We start from the raw sequence: 21,178 nt of genomic DNA, 5'->3' as shown, positions 1-21,178 counted from the left end.
TGTGGTGCAAATGTGGTGGCGGAACCAGGCTAGTGCTGTTGCTCACATGTTTGCAATTCAATGATCTTTCCTCTGCCTCTCCATTCCAGTATGCAACAGCAACTCAGCTGGAGGGAGGTCAGGTGAGCAGCGCAGCCTCAACCCTCAGCCTGCTACTGGGTGGTGGAAAAGATTGCCATGGATCATGTCTTGCTTTTCTGAAAATGCTCACTTAGGCCTCAGAGTAACCTCGTAGCTATGCAGATAGGCTTCCAAAAACTAGTCTCATGCAAAGTCCTCCTAACCTTGTTATTGAACAGGTTGCATATTGAAGCTTGTTCACGATAGGTAAACTGATACTATAACCATTTTTAAAAATGACATGCCTACTCCTAGGACCTTTGCTGTTAATTGTACGAGGAAATCAGGATTCTTAAATGCACCTGATTTTAGTGTCTTGCCTGTAGTTTCACGGTCTGGCTCAGTAAACTCCACCTGCGTTTTGTTTTACATTGAGACAAACTCTGAAAACTCCCAGTATCTTTCCTTTACAAAAGGCGTCAGTGGGGAGCCGTGATCTGGATTGTGATGAGGAGCAAGGGGCGGGGGGATGGTTAAGCCGTAACATAAGTATATGACAGTGGGCAAGCTGGTTGAAAAAATACATTCTTGACTTCCCTGTTATTTACATAGTGTAGGAAGCTGCCTTATAATGAGTCAGACCATTGGTCCATCTAGCTGAGTGTTGTCTATGCTGACTGACAGCAGCTCTGCACAGTTTCAGGCATCTTCCCTCCTAGCCTTACCTGGAGATGCTGAGGATTCATCCTGGGACCATCGGGTGCTCTAGCCACTGAGCCTTTCCCCCTCCCTTCAGATTCTTCTGTTGCTGTTCAGAGAGACAACCTAGTGGAACGTTAGTGGTGTTTGAAAATAGAAATGTCCTCTGTTTGCCACCGCAGTGATGTTGCCTTGGGAGCCAAGTCTGTGTCTTGCCGCAAGTTCACCATGGAGTGAATGAATGAGTTGTGAATGAATGAATGAGAATTGAAAATGAGTTTGGGCTTTAGTCGGGAGAGAATTTGCTTTTGTCCCCAAAGCCATTGCAGTAACTGGCTTAAGCATAGAGGGCTCTGGCTGGGCTCCATAGAGTTTGTTCAGGAGGTTAGCAACTTGAATTGTAGAAATTCTGCTTGTGATAGTCACTTTTAGCATAAACGTTTGTGTGTGCAGTAGGTGTTGAATTGGCCCTGTGTGTCCAGGAGACATCCCTACTGATCTTTTCTCTACTCCAAAACTTTACTGCTTGCAAGAAATAAAAATAAAGTTTCTTCCCAATTTGGAAGGAAGAGATGGAGGTGTCCTGGCTTGCCCAGCCTCTGCACCCTTTGGTAGTTGCTTGGTTAGAGTACCAGCGAGGTGCAGAGGAAGAGCAATACTTTGCATAACCCCAGCTCTAAACTTTTGGAAGTGGAACTTGTTTTCATGTTCCCACTTCTCCCCCTTACTCCAAACAAAAAAGTTCAGAGGAGCAGATTTCGTTCTGACTTCTGACCATGTGCCGCATTTCAGAGAAGCTGTTGGACCCTGTCCTTTGGAGGAGTGGGGTCCTGCCAACAACAAATGCTTAGCTCCGCTGGTAAGGCCAGCCAAAATGTATTGACCCCTGACAAAGTTAGGTATGAATTTGAATTCTTTGTCTTGGTCCAACTGGAGGTTGGTTCCATTTACAATATTGGGAGTAATCTAATATTTAGGAACTTCTATGAGGTGCCATCCAAATATGTACTAATCCTACTTTTGCAGAAAACTAGTTGTATTTGTGGAAGGAACTAGATAACGATGAATGCTCTTAAGATGGTTGGAAGGTGCCTTGTATGCCTCCTTCCCTCAACTCTGCTTTCCTTTGGACCATATCAGTGAGACCGATATGGGTAGCCCAGGTGCACTGCATGCACACTGCCCAGGCTTGCATCCCAGGAAGTCACTTTGGTTCTGCTAATGCAGCGGTTGACTTCACTCCTGGAGGTGCACTCCATTGTCTTTTCAAGACAGACAGATGCCAGCAACCATAGTAGCTCTTTTGTATAACAGCTAAGTTATTTTTGAAGACCTTTTGTTTCAATGAGGTTTATGGGTCTATTGCAGGTGGTGTTGTTGTTTTAAGCTGCAAATCTTTTGAAAGAGGTATCAGTGTCTTTGCTGCAGCAGAATAACATTGCCACTTTGTTTCCCCTTGCATGTGTTCACGGGATGTCGTAGTTAGTCACTGAGCCTCTTGGGCTTGCTGATCAGCGGTTCAAATCCCCGCGATGGGGTGAGCTCCCATTGCTCTGTCACAGCTTCTGCCAACCTAGCAGTTCAAAAGCACACCAGTAGCTGTGGCTACTAGTAGGTACCGCTGCAGCGGGAAGGTAAACAGCGTTCCCATGCACTCTGGCTTCCATCACTGTTCCGTTGCACCAGAAGCGGTTTAGTCATGCTGGCCACATGACTCGGAAAGCTGTCTGTGAACAAACGCCGGCTCCCTTGGCCTGAAGGGGAATACCCCATAGCCACCTCATAGTCACCTTTGACTGGACTTAACCATCCAGGGGTCCTTTACCTTTACCATGTTGGTCACCTGGGCTGTACATAAAGGTCTCCCGTGAGCTTTGTTTAATAGTGATATTTTACAGTCTGTTTATACCAATTCAATCCATCTTTGGTGAAGTTCTTGTCTGCAGTTTTTGAAACTCTACCATATGTGCAGATGTCTCTCAGTGAGGTGAGGTACAGGTGATAAAATCTTGGCGCAGAATAATAAAGCTGTAATTTGTGCCTTCTCCCACTGCTTGCTGATTCTTCTTAAAACCCAGCTTAAAGTAACATTGGCACACACATTCAAGCTTACACTTTGGAAGCTGCTCATATCCTGTGTCAGGGCTATTGCACAGAGAGACGGTTGACTTTGTTGATTATGTCTATCAATGGATGTGAATGAGAGCAGGGTCCTTTCTCTGGCTTCCCAAGATCAAATCTGAGAGCAGACTTTCAATTCCTGTTTAATACTCTAGCCTTCACCAGAGTGAAGCACATAATATGCCTGCTGTGTACCAAAAGAAGCACGGCAGCCTTGATTTTTGGAAAACGCTGTGTGTGGGAATACTACCTTTTCATCTCTTTATTTTCCAAGCTTTTAAGATACACTTTGGATAAACAAGAGCTGCAGCGGGTGAGGATCGTAGCCAGCGATAACCTCTGGGAGCCAATTTCCTTTTACATGCTGGTTGACTCTGAGCTACGTGAAGCAGTCAATATCATTGGGTAGGACATCTCTTCAAAGCTGATTTTTTCCACCCATAATCCCTTCTGAAAAATTCTGGCAAATAATGGGAAACAGCAACTTTGGAAAAACTTTCTGGAATATCAGCATAGCAGTTACAAAATTTTGGCCACGTGCCTCTTTAGCAGCAATCCTGTATGCCAAGGGGAGCATGCATTGTGCCCATCAGATGTTGGAATGCAACTCTCACCAGCCTCAGCCAACTTGGCGGTGGTCATGGCTCATGGGAGCTGTAGTCTCAATAGCATCTGCAGGGCAGCATGTTGGCTACCCCTGCCATACACATGGATCTGGGAGGATGACCCATTGTTGCAAAGATGGACTGACCTCTGATGGACTGATGGACTGACCTCCATAGGATACTTTCAGGGATACTGAACTATACACACATGTTGATGTAATTGGAACATGACAACCCTCTCCTTTTTCCTTTGCTCTGGGAAAAGGGGAGAGGAGAATTTGAGCAGAGAAGTGCCTCATTTCTTCAAATCATGCCACCCACTTCCCCAAGCTGTTCCCCCTCCTTCCAAGATTCCAAATATGCTTGTAAGTCTAGATATACATTTGGTACTCTGGTGAAGAAAGTCTTTGCTCAAAATCACATCCTCCCAAAGCTGTTTTCTTTGGACAGTAGGGAGACCTGTCAGGCTCTACTTTCATGCAATTGACTGTAATTCATAGGGGTAGGTCTCCTTAGTTCTGGTTGTTCCCTTTTGGTAGAGTGAATGGTTGCCATGTAGATCTGATTTGATCAGCCTGACCAATCCATGTGGTGACATTAGCTCTTCAGTGAGTAAAATTTGCCTTGTGTATCTTTTTGAAACTGGTGATTGTGGAGATGGACTATATTCATTTAAGATCTGAATCGTTTGTGTGTGTTGTGGGAGGTAAATTGGTGTGATTTAGGTTAAAATGATAATATAACTCTAGTTCAAGATTTCAGAAGATAGAAAGTTCTTAGGGGTAGCTGCATGTTTCAGTACTTCCATGTTTCAAAATCAACTTGGCATGCCCAGAGTGAAGCAGGGTTCCTGTTTTGAGAAACAAGAACCCCAATCCCTGCTATGTGGCACTATAGTCCTTAATATCTTTGACTTTGGGTCAAGAATGGTGGCTGAGAGTTAGTAAACCCATGCAGTTTAAATTCTGCCTCTGCTGTGAGCCCACCAGAGGCCGAGAGAGAGAGAATGGAGACAGTGATAATGACTTATTTTGCAGGGTTTTTGCAAAGATGGATGAGAAAGTATACAAAGCTCTTTTGAGTGTCCAGAGTGCTATGTAGATGCTAAGTATTTATTTTTTTCCCTTTCAAGTTTTGAGATGTAAATTATTATTATTCAGTCTATTAGCCACCCTTCACCAGCAGGTCCCAGAGCTGGTTACAGCAGTTTAAAATTCAGTATTCAGAATAGTTAAATGGCAGTCTTTGGCAGAAATTAATAAATCCCTGACACTTTCAGGTTCAAGTATTTTGTTCTTCCGGGTCATGGACTTAACTGTGCATTGCATCCAAATGGATGATGCAGCCTGGCCTTCACCAACCCTGTGCCTTACAGACATCATGGACTGCAGTTTCCATCACCCCTGACTGTTGGGCATTCTAAATGGCACAGATAGGAGCTGGATTTCACAATGTCTGCAAGGCAGCAGGTTAAGAGATGGCAGATGCAAACACACAGGAAAAAGACACCCAGTTTCACTGGGTGATCAGTGATTTGTTAAATGTATTCTAGAGGTGTTTGGATCCTAATCTCTCCTCCATGGAGGAAAGGACTGATAAGAAGAACTACTGCAAAAGAAAGAAAGAAAAGAAACTACAGTTTTCTAGAGTTTAAACTTACTGCAATCAAGTGTATTTAGAGTCCTTGCTTTGAGTTAAAATGCACTTTGTCCTTGCTTTTTGTTTTTCAATATCCAGGGCTCATTACCCAGGAACGAAAACGGTGTCTAGTGCGTTGCACACAAAGAAGAAACTCTGGGCTTCAGAAGACTATAGCACTTTCAATGATGAAGTGGGGGCAGGTTGCTGGGCTCGAATCCTGAACCAAAATTTTGTGAATGGGAAAATGACATCGTACGTCTTGACTTTCAAAGAATTATAGATGTGTGTGTGTGTGTGTGTGTGTCTGCCTGTCTGTCTCTATCTATCTAGCAAGGTAGAATAAAACCTTGTCTAATTACCAGTAATTGGAAATGCTGGTTGCCAGGTTTGCATTTTTCAGCTAATGAAATCCCCGTGGACTTGAAACTTGTATTTCTTGACAGTCTGGTTCACTTTTATCCACAACAGAAGAAGTAGGCTCAAACACTTGATATTGTGGCCCAGATAAGTCTTAATTTCCCTCTTCACATGTTACCTCCAGTTGTTGTTGATGATCTGCATGATGACCTCTTGTTGGGAGAAAGACGGAGGGGAAATATGTCCCTGTTAATTCTCCTCAGTCTCTCAGCGGCTTTCAGTTCCATCAACCATAGTATCCTTCTGGAGCGGCTGTCTGAGTTGGGGGTGGGTGGCACCCACTTTGCAGTTGGTCGGGTCCTGCTTGGATGGTCATTTCCAGAGGGTGATGCTTGGGGAGTGCTGTTCGGCCTTGTAGAGTCTTCACTGTGGGGGTTCAATTTGATCCTCCTTGCTGTTTAACAAGTAACCTGGAATTTTGGAGTACAGTGGTGCCCCGCAAGACGAATGGCTCGCAAGATGGAAAACCCGCTAGACGAAAGGGTTTTCTGTTTTGGAGGTGCTTCGCAGGACGAATTTGCTATGGGCTTGCTTCGCAAGACGAAAATGTCTTGCGATTCCTGGGGTTTTTTTTCTGCTCCCCACCCCCTTTTTCTAAGGCACTAAGCTGCTAATAGCCTTTTAGCAGCTAATCCGCTAATCCCTTAAGGCTTTAATAGCCGCTAATAGCCGCTAATAGCGCTAATCCGCTAATCTGCTAATCCGCTAATGGGCTTGCTTCGCAAGACGAAAAAACTGCTAGACGAAGAGACTCACGGAACGAATTCTTTTCATCTTGCGAGGCACCACTGTACGTTGTCAGCAATATACTGATGACATACGTTGAGCTACAGCCCTTTCTCATAGACAGATATATTCCCGGTATATTTATTGGTCTAACCATAGCATGCTAGACCAATTCTTTACATGATTCTCTTTATTAATTCCTGTCTTCTTTATCTCTATATCACACAGCACTATTGCTTGGAATTTGGTGGCTAGTTACTATGAAGATTTACCCTTCGGCCGGTGTGGTTTAATGACAGCGCAGGAACCATGGAGCGGGCATTACACTGTGAACCCCCCCATATGGATAACAGGTATTTTTTTAGACAGAGCTTTTTGAAATGAGATGTATGTTTTTCAATTGTGGCTTTTCTAAGTTATTAAGGCTGCAGCACACTTCATTGGGCCTACAAACTATTTAACCCAGCAGGGCTAACTTCTGCATAGATATGCATGGGATTGCACTGCAAATGTATTTTGAATTGCTGCTCTGTGATGCAATTTTTCAAATTTATTGTGATGTTCTTGGCAAGTTAACTAAGAGCTGGAAGGGAAAGGTTGTGGCGTATTTGGAAATTAACTTGTTTGGGCGCAATAAGGGCCAGCTCAAGGCACGATCAGCATGATAAAAAATGCCACGTATTCATGCTATACACACATACATGCACATGTATTTACAGAGTAGCCCTAACTGTGGCTCAGAAGCCCTATTTAATTTAACAAGGTTTACTCCCAGGTAAGTGGAGTTAGGATTGCAAATTTTAGTAAGATTCCATGTTTCCCCCAGGGGGGAAGAACTAAGCAAATTCTCTCTGTGTGTGTTTGTGTATGTATATATATATATATATATGTACATAGGGCCAGCTCTAGACATTTTGCTTTCTGTGGTGCAGCAGCAAATGATGCATTTTCTATCCCTAAAGTACATAGAACCCAAGGCCAACAAAGTTATTTTGGTATCTGGGGCAGAAAATACTGCAAGTTCCTCTCCTGTCTTGTAAAAAAATCAACAAAAAATACACAGATATTTCCTGCAACGATTTCATGTCACCCTAAATTGGCTGCCAGAGATGGCTGCATCACTCTGCCTAATGTTAGGGCCAGTCCTCACCTCTCTGCATCAACCTGTGTGTGTAGAGCTGGAGTCCACAATATGGTGTCCATGAGCACCACAGTGCCCTCAGATACATCTATGGTACCTTCCTTGGGCCTCTGACCCTCCTGTTTTTTATCTTAGTTTTGGAATTGGGGGATGTTTTGAGGGGGTGGGGGACTGTCTACTTTTTTCATTATTTTCTTTTCCCCCCACTGATTTCAGTTCTGTAAAAGCAAAAACCCTCAATGCAGTTTACAAAAAAGATAAAACTGTAGTAAAGTTATCAATCGAAAGAAAAAAACAACAACTTTCTTCTCTCCTTTTCTGTTTTGACACAGCACACACTACCCATTTCACACAACCAGGCTGGTACTACCTGCAAGCCGATGGGCATCTGGAAAAAGGTGGCAGCTACGTGGCTCTGACTGATAGGCAAGGCAATCTCACAATCATCATTGAAACCATGGTAATGCTCTCTTAACGCACTCTGCCAATGTCTACCTAGCTCAGAACTGTATTCCAGCTATTTAAAACAATGGTGTTTTAAAGGTACCTGTGCTGTATGCTGGTCTGCCATGGTCCGTTAGATGGAACTGTGATTGGGAAGGGCCATCTATAAATCTCACCTCCTCTATGAATTCAGAAGCTGGCCTTATATAACCTTCTGTCTCATAATCTCTGCCCCCACGCCTGCATTACAGGAGCCGTTTGTAGTGACCTATTTTATAGAATTGTGGAAAGGCTGTTGTGTAATTAAACTCGACCTCTTTCCAATAAATCTATTCGGACAGATTTATTGGTTTATGGCGTCCAGCACACTCCCTCTGTGCGGGCCTCTGTAGGTCGTAAAATCATCAGCAGAATTGTGCAGCGTGCGTGTGATAAGGGAAGAATTCCGAGGCGTCAGCTTCTGTTTAAGTTCTTTATTGTTCCGAAAAACACATATTTACACAGATCAGAACCCATCTGAATGCAACTGCATTTTCTCTGCTCCCTTTGTCCGGAGCTGCGCAGTTCAACTAACTGCTTTCGGTTCCCACTGAACACAGACAGCGATTTAGGCTGCTCACGTCACATCCTGGCTTACGTTCCTGGTAAGCCCTTCCCCTCAGCTCCGAGGCACAGAAGGTTAACCCTTCACTGCGCTCAACAAAGGCAAGGTAAAATTGGTGAACCTGCAGCCCTCCAGATGTTGTTGAACCACAACTCCCATCATCCCTGGCCATCATCCATGATGGTGGGGGGGGGGGCTGATGGGGGTTGTGGTTCAACCGCACTGGGAGGGCCTATTTCTTTCTCCCATCCCTGTTGTAAGGGTTCCTGGAATGACATACCTGAAGTGCTTTGAACACTGGTGACACAGTCGTTCAAAGGATGACAGTCATAGCACTATTGAGGTTCATGGCACTTAACAAGGAATGTGAGGACCACAAAACAAGGTGCTTACAAAAGTTTATTTTTCTGCAGCTGCTGCTGGCTTGTTATTGCATGATCTTGAATGGAGTTTGTTCAGTGTGATCTATGACCTGCTTCAGTTGCTAGCAATGCAAAGTTAGGTCATGTTTGTGCCAAGGTTTGAGACTTCTCAATGGAAGTTGCATGCAAGGAGCTTCCCGATTGACTTAGGGCATCGATGAATGTTAGCCTAATTCCTAGGATCAACCCCCACTCCAAAAAAAGAAAGAAACACAACTTAGCACTTTGTTGCTGTGGGCAACAAACTGTGCACAGTTCCCAGTCTGGTCCTTCAGAGTAGTCCTGTTCTGATCCAGGGTTGATTTGATGTGGATTCAGGTCCTGGACTGAATTGGGGTCCTTGCACAGTCTTTAATTGGGGTTTAAAACCTTAATTAAGCTTGGGGTTGGAATGTGGGATGGGGTGGGGAGAAGAAGACACATGCAGGCAACTTCCTGTCCCCCTTTGACCTCCCTATTGCTCCCCTTTTAACAGCCCCAGGGTTGCCTTAACCCATTTTGGCTCAATTTTGGGTAGACCCAAATTGGCCCCGTTCAGGACCTGGAATTCAGCCAGAGTCAGCACATAGCTCCTAAGCAACACATGGAGGTAACACTGTATTGTTGATACAGTGGTACCTCTGGATGCGAACAGGATCCATTCTGGAGTCCCGTTTACATCCAGAGCAGAATGCAACCCGCGTCTCTGCGTCTGCGTGGGTCGCGATTCGCTGCTTCTGCGCATGCGCGTGACGTCATTCTGAGCGTCTGTGCATGCGCGAGTGGCGAAGCGTAACCTGAAAACGCTCAACCTGAAGCAACTTTAACCCGAGGTATGACTATGTGATTCTTTTGAGTATTAGTTTCAGATAATACATTGTCTTGAGTTGAGATGGTGGTTGATGTGAGTTCCTTGCTGTTCATTTTCAGACTCACGACCACTCCAAGTGCATCAGGCCACCACTATATCCCTACTTTGTGTCACCACAGAAAGCAACTTTCCATCTCAAAGGATCCTTTGTAAGTAAATGTCATACACTTAATTTGCTGCCTCTCACTTCTTTGTGCTGCCACTAATGTGCAATATACGTGCAGTAGGACATATGAAGAAAACAGAATCTTGGAATAATTGTTTGTGTGATACATATTTGTTATTTTGAAGTGTCTGTGTAGCTAGACACCATATATAAATAATCCTACTTATTTTATACTCAGCCGATCACAGCTTTGGACCACTCATTAGTAGGTCTGTTCTGTATGATGAATTTTTTTTGTGTGTGTTATGGCACCTACCCTTCCACTGAATGTTGGACAGCTGCTGTCTCTATTGCCTTTTTGGCAGCAGCTGAAGACCTTTCTTTTTCAGCAGAGATTTGACTCATACCAGATTTGAAATTGTTTTTAATATATGATATTGTTTGTATATATTTTATTGTTAAATTATCTTGAGACGTTTAATAAAAAATTGTTTTAAAAAGGGGGGACTTTGCCGCCACAGACTTACAATCTATGCATTCCTATTGAGTTGCCCACACAGCAGTTGTATATGAATAAATTAATATTAAAACAGTAGGCAGCTAGGTATTCTAGATCCATTGTGTTTGGTTATTGACACCAGCCCATGATCTTTATGCGGGCCTTACATCTGCCAGGAGGAAGACTTCTACTTTGCTCTGGCATTGGGAACCTCTTTGACTGTAGCTCCCATAAACCTAATCCAGCATGGCCAGTGATTTGGATGATTAGAGTTGTAGTTCAACAAAATCTGGAGGGCCACATTTACCCCATTCCTGATTAAGCTGGAAGCTACACACGTATAAAATCCATTGTGAAAATGCTTTTTTTAAAAAAATGTTTTGAAAAATACATTGAATTTGGCATAGCTCACTGTTGCCATCCAGTGTCACCTTTGTATATTGCACTTTCCAACACATTCAGAAACCTACAGGGTTTATAAGAAGACTCATGAAAGTTTTCTCCCCCTTCCTCAGAGCAAGCTGAAATCTCTTCACATGTGGTATTCTAAACTTGAATTTAATTCTCCCAACTCCACATTGTTCCAGTCTCTTGGACCCATAAATGTAAGTGTGCCTTAATTTATTTACGAGATCACCTTACCCCATAAATGTCAGCTCGATTGCTTTGATCTGCTGAACTGGCACTGATTCTTGCCTATCCAGACATGTAGAATGTTGACATGTCTTTTATCAATGACTGTATTTTTTTTTTTTAATGTTTTAAATGGTTGTTTTCAACTGCCCCCCCCCAATAATTTTATTGTTTTATTCTTTTGTAAACCGCTTTGAGGCTTTATTACCATCAAGCGGTATATAAATCTTATAAAATTAATTGATTAATTTATAGCAAAATACTGCAGTCTTCAAGAAGAAAACAAAACCACGTTGCTTGTGATCTTTTCTCCAGGCCTATAAATAAAGGCCTGATGAGTCCTCAACATGCTAAATATTGATTCTGTTTACTGCATAAACTCACTACTGTCCCAGGCCTGAAATGTAATGCCTCACCGTACTTACCTATAATGCCTTGTATTGTTGCAGTAAAATGTCACATCCAGAGGTTGTGGCTAAAGCTTAGTCAACCTGGTAGTGATAATCTGAAGCAGGACCATTTTGTTACCTCGCCGGTCCTAGGCTTGTACCCAAGATGAAAGATTTCACCTGTCTTTCCTGCCTCTAGTCAGCCACTTGTGCATCATCTCTCTCTCTCTCTCTCTCTCTCTCTCTCTCTCTCTCTCTCTCTCTCATTTTTATTAAATTTTCATCCAGTGACTTCTTCTCTTTCCATGATTCATTTTGCCTATCTTACATCCCTGCATATTTTACAATAACCATTCCGATCGGTTTTCCACTATTACGTCCATCAATATTACTTTGCTGGCATTTTGAGCTGTACACAGTTATTTTCCATATACTCAATAAACATTTTCCAATCTTCTTTTAATGTATGATGTTCTTGCTCTCTTATTCTATATGCCAAATCTGCAAGCTGTGCATATTCTGTCAACTTAAGTTGCCAATCCCCTTTAGATGGGACCTCGCTCACTTTCCATTTTGGAGCTAACAAAAAACGTGGGCCGCAGTTGTTGCATACATAAATAACCTTTTCTGATACCTGAGGATTTCAGTCTGGGTTATCCCCAGCAGAAAGGACTCTTTTTTTGGGGGGGGGGAAGTAATTTTTATTTTTAAATAATAATATTTTATTAAGATTTTCACAAAAAGAAAAAAGAAAAAAATACAAATACAAAAAGTAAAAAGCAATTAAAAACAGTTCAGTCTTTCATAACATATCTTGCATTTGCTTGTTTCTCGGACCTCCCCACACCTCCCCTCTTTGTATTCCAATTCAATTTATTTATTCAGCAAATCCTTTCCCTCTTTACCTTTATCTTAATCTTGATCTTAATATATTTTAGCTTTAACTTTCCACCTGTTAACATTCCATTTTTGCATAGTCTTTCATAACATTATTGCTAAAACCCCCTTAACCTCAATCCAATATCATTCTAACATTCACTAATTTTGCAATATTTCTGTAAATAGTCTTTAAATTTCTTCCAATCTTCTTCCACCAGCTCTCCTCCCTGGTCTCGGATTCTGCCGGTCATTTCCGCTAATTCCATATAGTCTATCACCTTCATCTGCCATTCTTCCAGCGTGGGTGGTTCTTGTGTCTTCCAATACTTCGCGATGAGTATTCTTGCTGCTGTTGTAGCATACATAAAGAAAGTTCTGTCTTTCTTTAACACCAATTGGCGGGGGAAAGTAATTTTAAACATTTTTTTCAGTTCAATATAAATATTTTCCCAAAATTCTTTTACCTTTTTACATGTCTACCACATGTGAAAGAATGTTCCCTTCACCTCTTTACACTTCCAGTACCTATCTGATTCTGTCTTGTAAATCTTGGCCAGCTTAGGTAAAGGTAAAGGGAGCCCTGACCATTAGGTCCAGTTGTGACCAACTCTGGGGTTGTGGCACTCATCTCGTTTTATTGGCCGAGGGAGCCGGTGTACAGCTTCCGGGTCATGTGGCCAGCATGACTAAGCCACTTCTGGTGAACCAGAGCATCACGGAAACACCATTTACCTTCCTGCTGGAGCGGTACCTATTTATCTACTTGCACTTTGACGTGCTTTCGAACTGCTAGGTTGGCAGGAGCTGGGACTAAGCAATGGGAGCTCACCCCGTCGCGGGGATGCGAACCGCCGACCTTCTGATCAGCAAGCCCCAGGCTCTGTTGTTTAACCCACTGTGCCACCTGCGTCCCATCTTGGCCAGCCTACTTGGAGTTAAATGCCATCTATGAATCATTTTCAAATAGTTCTCTTTCAAAGAATAACATGCTATAAATTTCAAGTCGCTTTTCCAAAGTTTCTTGTGCACCCTTTCTCCACGCAGGTTTCCGAAGGCGTGTTGACACTAAATCTGGGTCTGGATGAGGTCTATACTTTGACAACCTTGACAGCAGGCTTTGAGAAGCCTTTCCCGGATCCTCCTGCATCCCAGCCATTTCCTTCCGATTACAAGGATGATTTCAATATCCGTAAGTAACACTTGGAAGTCATTTTTTTTGGGTTTTGGAGATGAGATAGGACATTATCTGGTGGCCCTGGGCTAGGACAGGATCCTTATCAGTAGTATTAATTCTCAAGCATATGTGATTAGAAGCCTGCTTTAAAACAAATGTTTGACCAGGGGAGTATCCAGCATACTGTATACTCAGTGGACATTCAGGTTTCTTTTTGTGGCGCTTCAGCTTCAGGAAAGACTTCTGATCCCCAAAGGCGGGGTGTTAGAACCTCAGGTCTGGGGGAAAATTGCAACCCACAGCCCTGGCTCCTCTGTCTGGCCCTCTCGATTCTCCACAGACACACACCTCCCTGGCTCTATTCGGACCCTGAGCATTTCTGCCTGGCTGTGATGTGTCTGATAAAGCCTCTTGCTTGACAGGGTTGAGGATGGAGAGGAAAGTGTGAGTGTGTGTAGATGGTAGCCTACTTTGCAAAGGTAACGTTTCCATGTGTGGCCCCGCATGCCGCTGCCAAGTGACCCTTGGAAGGTAGACCAGAAAAAGGATGTGGCTCCCAGGCTGTAGAATTTTCCCTAGCTGCAAGGCCAAAAACAGCCATCTGTGTTGAGATTTGCATCCAGTGCCGGAACGGCTTGCAGGTTAGGATTGAGGATCCTCCATGGGCTTCAATTCCTGAGAGGCTTTCAGGTGTCCTCTTCAACTTGGATGACTCTAATGAAACACTCAGTTTGTTACCAAATTGGGGGGATGTCAGCTCTGTGTCAGGTTCTGCCTGCTGCGTCCCTGGTGTTGCAGTGGTGCTGAGAGAAGCTGTCACTTCTTCTTTCGTAGTGCAGGCGAGTGAAATAACGAGCTTTCTGTTCTCCCAACAGGCAACCCGCCTTTCAGTGAGGCCCCAAACTTTGCCGATCAAACTGGGGTGTTTGAGTACTTTGTAAACGCTTCTGATCCTGGGGAGCACGTCTTCACCCTCCGACAGGTGGTGACGCAGAGGCCCATAACCTGGGTTACCGAATCAGAGCATCCTATCAGCATTATTGGCAACTATAAATGGTATGTAATTAAATGCAGTGCAACCCGCTGAATTTCCAGCTTGGTGCAAAGTTGCAGTGGAATCCAGTAATTGCACTGATTTTGTTAGCTGCGGTATGCAGATTTGAACATCAGTGAATGCAAAAGGGCACCCTCATCCATGAATTACAAAATGTCTTTCTTTGCTGGGTTTTTGTGGTTGCATAAACCAGGTGCTGCATGGCGACGTACAGTATTTAATGTGATTCAAGGCTGCCACCTGCTGTTGTCTTAGCATAACTACGTGAAAAGAAGCTGATGGAAATCAAGGTGTTGCAGAGAGTGATTGTATGAGCATGCATGGTTGAACGTAAAAAGAAAACTGCCTTAGATTGTGTGTTTGGAAATCGGAGTGTTACAGGATTGTGAATCAACTATGGTTCTGAGTATTACTTGCTACTCTTTTTATCTCTTAAGTATTGGAGCTCTGCGGTTATAAACGTGCTGCAGTCCCTGCAGTTTAGTTTTTCTTATCAATTTGGTTTTTTGCTCTATAATAAAGATGCTGGGTTGTGTTCAGTGACGTCACTGCACGATTGGAATAACTACTGCTCACACAACAGAACTTACCGTTCTCTTTCCTCCCCGTTTGCCCCCCACCCTAAAAAAAATTGCTCTTGGGTTTCCCTAACCCTCTGGAATAGATTTAGTAGGTGAGGAGGAGTAGAGGAAGTGGGTGTTCAGTTTTACAAGTGAAAATCATTTTGCTCGCATAATACTGTAATTGGATACAACAGGTCTTTTTCAGGGGGTACTCAGGGGTATGCAGTACTGGCACCCCCCCTTGGTGAAAAAGTGTGGCACTTATTGTAGCAGCTTTGTGGTGAGTACCAGCACCTATTTTTCCACGGGGGGAAAAGCACTGGCTACAACTCCATTTGAGGGTGGCTTACCTATAAAAACAAAAAGCAGTTGGCTAGGTGCCTCTGTTCCTTTCCTATCTTCTTCCTCCACTCCCTGGGATTCTGTTATTTAGAGTTTGGATTTGATATCCTGCTTTATCACTACCCTAGGGAGTCTCAAAGCGGCTAACATTCTCCTTTCCCTTCCTCCCCCACAACAAACACTCTGTGAGGTGAGTGAGGCTGAGAGACTTCAGAGAAGTGTGACTAGCCCAAGGTCACCCAGCAGCTGCATGTGGAGGAGCAGGGAATTGAACCCGGTTCACCAGATTACAAGTCCACTGCTCTTAACCACTACACCACACTGGCTCTGCACAGTCGTTTTGCTGCTCCTGCTCCCATGGAGTTATACCAGGCTAGCAAAGAAACACAATGGTGCATATCGCTTCTGGCAGGGATGGCACAGCTGGTATAGCAGAGGAATGGACAGTTGTACTGGGTGCCTCCTTGGGTGTGGTTGCTGTTCACCTTAAGCAGTTGCATCTATGCAGCTCTTGGAAAATGATTGTGTGTGTGTGTGTGTGTGTGTGTGCGGGGGGCAGGGCTAGTCAACCTCTGTTGTGCCACAGTACTAATCCAGATTCCACCTCTCCCACCAGCTGCAGTGTCTAAACACAAAACAAGTCCAGGAAGAACTGTATTATAATTATTACAATATGTTTATTTATTGATACTCTGCCTTTTTCCCTGACAGAGATTTGTGCATACATGTCCTTAAATATGTTTACACTTAGAAGTGGTTGGAATTTTTCTTGTTTTTGGAAGACTAATGCCAAAACTGACACTTTTCCAGCGCTGAGAACTGCATTTGTCTTTTTGCAGGGTAAACCTAACGATAACTTGCGACATTTACATAGAATCAAATGATGGAGGTGCATTCATTGCAGGAAGAGTGGACAAAGGTGGGATATACACCAAAGCTGCTAAAGGCATTTTCTTCTGGGTATTTCCTGACGGTACATACCGAGTTACAGGTGATCTCGGTGAGTATCCTTTAAAATGGATTTTGCATGCTTAATTAAATAGTTGCAGCAGTAGGTAATGCAGAATGGCATTTCTAAGGGTTTGAGGCTTGCACGGCAAATCCATTATGCAATAGTTCCCTTACTTGTAATTGCTGTTTTCTGTTGGGTGTCCTCCCCCACCCCTCATTTGATTTTGATTTCAAACCAAGGTGCCTTGCTAGCTTATCAGATAATAATTATAATTGGCACAGAGCAATCAAAGCGAAACTTTTTCAACCAAAAACTGTTCTGAATGGTTCTTATTTGCAGTGTTATATGCTCAAGTGTAGAAGGAGGGCCAGCTGCTTTAGAATATTGAAAGTGTTTCTAAGTGGTTTAATATTTTTTGAAAAAAATCCCTATACAAAACAGACATACGAAACAGACAAAAATAATAATAACACACTATCAAAAAACAAACAAACCAGGAACTTGGTAAGAACAGGGTCCAATCTGGTAAAATCACCAGGTCAGAAAGGCATCTGCCTCCCATTTTTTTCTTAAGAACTCAGGTGTGAAATTGCTGATCCTTGAACAAATATTATTATTATTATTGCTTTAAAACATTTATAAACCTGCTGAATCTCTCAAACAATATACAAAAATACCAACCTTCAAACAGTAAAAACATATGCAAAAATAAAAAAAAACAGTGGAATAGCATTATAAAAGTGGGTAAAAAACAGAAATTCAGTAATAAATAAGGTGTAGCCTTAGGGGTTAGGGAGCACCTGGGCAAAAATATGTCCTTAAAGACACCTGAAGCAACTGATGGCTGGTGCTTTATGCATGGCAGAGGAAAGGGCACAGTGTCGACGCAAATTTCAGGCCACCACGCTGTGACAGTCTGTTGGGTGCGCTGCTGTGAGTAAAATATCAAGTCACCTTTTGCTTGATCAAATGGATGACTTTAGAGTCCATGGCCTACAAGGCCTTTGTACAAAGGTGTTGGTTTTTTAAAAACAAACAAGCAAACACCACAATCTTAGATCTAGGCTCTAGAGGTTTGAAATCTGGAAGGCCTCTGAGGCATATGCATAGGCCCTCAAATAGTGTGCCTGTTCGGAATGGCAAATAATGTAGCTGCTCTAAGGAAGAGCCATTTTTGTGTAATGGCCAGGAGTTCTTGTGATTGCAAACGCTGTGGCAATATGCTAAAAACATTGAATTCTGTTTTCCCACTGCTTACTAAATTAGTCATGCAATCTTAAGAGTTTTAGAGCTGGAAGGGACCCCAAGGGTCATCTAGTCCAACCCCCTGCAATGCAGGAATATCAGCTAAAGCATCCATGACAGAACCATCCAACTTCTGATTGGAAACCTCCAAGGAAGGAGAGTCCACAACCTCCCGAGGGTGACAATTCATCACTTTGTCCCATGCAGTCGATAGCCATTCCCTGATGGAAGAAGGAGAATTAATCTCCCCTCCTTCCCATTTAACAGCAATCTAAATGAGCTACCGTTTCGAGTAATGAACAATAATTACTTAATCTTCAGGTAGACTATTATATCTAATATAACAGGACAGAATAAGCACTGGGCCTAAAGGAAAATCATTTGTTGTCATGCTTCCAATTTTATTTGCAATAGAGTTCCAATACAGTGGTACTTCGAGTTACAAACACCTTAGGTTACAAACGTTTCAGGTTACAAACTCCCCTAACCTGGAAGAGTTACCTCGAGTTGAGAACTTTGGCCCGGGATGAGAACGGAAATCGTGTACCGGCGGCGCAGCAGCAGCAAGAGGCCCCATTAGCGAAAGTGGTGCTTCAGAATAAGAACAGTTTCAGGTTAAGAACGGACCTCTGGAACGAATTAAGTTCGTAACTAAAGGTACCACTGTAATGTATGATTTTAGGGCATGTCCCAAATAAAGAAAAGGTTCTGAAGCAGCTTTTTCTTCTTCTTTTTCTTCATGCAGGTGGGGAAGAAGTCTTGATGAAAGGACTGTCTGGTGTGCGAGCCAAGGCATGGCACACCCTCACTCTGATTCTTACGGTAAGCACCGAAGCTGGAGCATAAAATAAGATTCATTTTGACTGATAGCAAGGGGTGGCATTTAAACTCTTTAGGGTTCTAAAATAGCTATAAACCTAAAATAGCTTATAAGCCTAAAATAGCTATGATTTAATTTGCTATGAGAAGTATTAGCCCTGATGAATATTGATGACCTGCTAATACCACTTGTCCGTCATAACAGGTGGAACCTACAATGAAAATGCTGCAGTGTGGAGTGTTTTAGTTCAGGGTTTCAGCCAGCCAAACCTCTTTTCAGGGTATTCCATTCCATAGCCACTAAGCAGGCTTTGTCTTCCCTGGACTGTTTTCCTCCACCCCCGCTCCCTCCGCAGAAACCTTAGTGTACCCTGGGGCATCTCTCATCTTGTATGTAGATGATAGTGTTTTGGCTATATAAGGATCCACACTTGGAAAACCTGCTTTGCTATCAGTACATAGGATTTTCCAGAGGTGCAGCCACGCTAGTCTCTTGCAGCAAAAACAATGAAAGGCAGAACATATCCACCATGGGTAGTAGCCATTGATAGCCATATCCTCAATGAATTTGTCTGGTCCTCTTTCTCAAGCCATCCAAGTTGGTGACCGTCACTACTGATTGTGGGAGCAAATGCCTCAGCTTAACTAAAACTGAATGGGCATTGGGAAACACACTTGGATGTCTTTCACTTCAACTCACCTTGCAAAGCAGTTTTCAGATAGCTTTGCAGCCCTCGTTCTTGACCAGTTTACTGAAATCCACATCAGACCCTGTACATTAATGTTCTCCCCTTACTTTTGACAGGGCACCAATGCATCTGGCATGTTAAATGGCAATCCTCTCTGGGCGAACGTCACCATAACGGATCCTGGAAATGGATGGGCAGCTATTGGGACTCACACTTATCAATTTACACAATTCGACAACTTTCATGTTCAGGCCAACTGAGACGCCCGTCATATTTCAACAAGCCAATTCTTGACTCCTTTTAACTTGAGCCAGTTTCAACCCCTTTGTCATTTTGTAATTGACATTGGTACGAAATTTTTGTTTCGTTTCCCCTGCAGCTTTGGGGAACGAATTCAACTTTCTTCTAAAGTTGAAATGCGTTTGTGTCATCCTAATTAGGGTTTTCTCAGAATTCAGTTTTCTCTCTTGGCAGAGAGAATTAGTTTCTGAAAGTCTCCCTCTGTCCCCTCACCCCCTTTTCTTTTACAAAGTATAAATGGAACTGGAGCAGAGTCCTTGTCGTTTCATTGGTGGGAATTGTGACTGTTTAGCCTCATTTTAAGAAATGTGCAACAGAGACCTCAGAAAACTGCTGTTTTCAACTGTTTCTAAAGCTATAAAGTCCATTTCTTTTCAGAAGTGCCTGGTGTATCTGGCTGTTATGAAGTGCTGTGAACTGAAAGATCCTTTTGCCTCTTTCGTACTTTATTTGAGGTGATGGAATAAGGGACTCAATGGATTTAAATGTCTCCTTCCAGGAAATGAAAGGTTTCACTCCTCCTCTTCTAAAGTCTTAATTCATATATCTGTTTTTAATAAAATGCCAGCTGCTAGCTGGCTTCCTTATGAAGTGCCTTATTTTAAACTACCTCTGCTAATGGCAGTGTAGCAAATATGTCGATGGTGCTTGTCACTGTTCGAAGGTTTGATAACCCTACAACTTGCCTCGCCTCTTTGAGCTTCTCTTCTAAGCTTGTCTGCCTCTTTTGGTAAATGGAAATGGGAAAGAATCTGTAAAAGTAATATGGATGAAAAATCAAGGGAGAATGTTTATCCCCACCCTCACGATCCTAAGAGCCAATTTGCACAAGTCAGTTTGAGAGCACTTGAAGTTGCCAAGCTTTCAGCCATGCACCATTTGTGGGAATCACAACCTCCATATGGGTCAAGTTAAATATGTGTCCTGCAAAGAGAAAATAGCTCATACAAACAATAACTTTGCATGAGTCCAATTGCAACTTTATTGGTGACCAGAGAAATCACCGTGAACTGTCCTTGAGACACGTAATGCTTGTACTGACTGCTAATCTATGGTGGCAAATTTCAGGCTTGCAGGATATGGTAGAGCTATGAGGTTCACCAGCTAGACATGGGTGCAAAGTAAGGAAAGTGATTGTGGAGACAGAGACAGGGTTTTTTGTCAGCTGGAACTCAATTCAGACCAAATTCAAAAGTGCAGATAAAGATGTTCCTTATAGCATTTCCTTCTTGATGGGCTTTGACCATAAGCAATGAAGATGTAAGGTCATGACTGATTGGCTGCATCTACTCCAAAGATTTCTCTCCCTTTTTGTGCTAGGGCAGATAATTTCTATTTTTGCATTGTGTACTAAATGTAGCATAATCACAATATTTGTTTCTTGTTAATTTATTAAATGGTAGATTTTAAAGTTGCTTGGTTTGTGAATGTTCTCAACAGGTTAATGTTTGCTGAATGTTTGGACCTCTCATGATTCTTAACAAGAATTCTTAACAAGAATTGCCTTGATGTTACAGCGAAAAGCTGGCATATGGTGGCTGACTACCACAAAGCCTAATGTTTCAAATTGGAAAAATAAATGCTGCTTTAAAACCTGTATATGTCTACGGTACTGCTTTAAAAATTGTCACTTTTTCTGAAGGTTCGGAGGTAAGCTTTCCTCTTCTGTAGAGTCTGATCTCAAACCCAAAGAGGCTTGTATTTTCACAGCCTCCTTCACTAAATAGGAATATACGCTGAAGGATTTCACCACGTGTGTGGTCTGCATTTTACAATGACTGAGCAATAAATCATATATTGGCAA

General features: G+C 42.8%; 1 protein-coding gene across 3 annotated transcripts in view; it reads left to right on the top strand.

Annotated features, from left to right (window-relative positions):
* Window positions 1-20,970, top strand: part of GALC (galactosylceramidase) — a 38,043-nt gene extending 17,073 nt beyond the window's left edge. For 2 of the 3 annotated variants that reach the window (XM_083448097.1, XM_083448099.1), the window contains exons 7-17: window positions 3,155-3,285; window positions 5,223-5,378; window positions 6,498-6,622; window positions 7,743-7,870; window positions 9,790-9,879; window positions 10,851-10,940; window positions 13,281-13,425; window positions 14,286-14,466; window positions 16,209-16,369; window positions 18,312-18,388; window positions 19,191-20,970. In XM_083448097.1, coding sequence (XP_083304223.1) covers window positions 3,155-3,285; window positions 5,223-5,378; window positions 6,498-6,622; window positions 7,743-7,870; window positions 9,790-9,879; window positions 10,851-10,940; window positions 13,281-13,425; window positions 14,286-14,466; window positions 16,209-16,369; window positions 18,312-18,388; window positions 19,191-19,334 — 1,428 coding nt within the window. In that variant the 3' untranslated portion in view covers window positions 19,335-20,970. The remainder of the gene's footprint in view (window positions 1-3,154; window positions 3,286-5,222; window positions 5,379-6,497; window positions 6,623-7,742; window positions 7,871-9,789; window positions 9,880-10,850; window positions 10,941-13,280; window positions 13,426-14,285; window positions 14,467-16,208; window positions 16,370-18,311; window positions 18,389-19,190) is intronic. The other variant, XM_083448098.1, reaches the window with a different exon arrangement.
* Window positions 20,971-21,178: the final 208 nt, after the last annotated feature.

The sequence above is a fragment of the Podarcis tiliguerta genome (genome assembly GCF_965153285.1).
Source record: "Podarcis tiliguerta genome assembly, chromosome: 1".
Lineage (NCBI taxonomy): Eukaryota > Metazoa > Chordata > Lepidosauria > Squamata > Lacertidae > Podarcis > Podarcis tiliguerta.
This window is presented reverse-complemented; position numbering and strand designations above follow the sequence as displayed.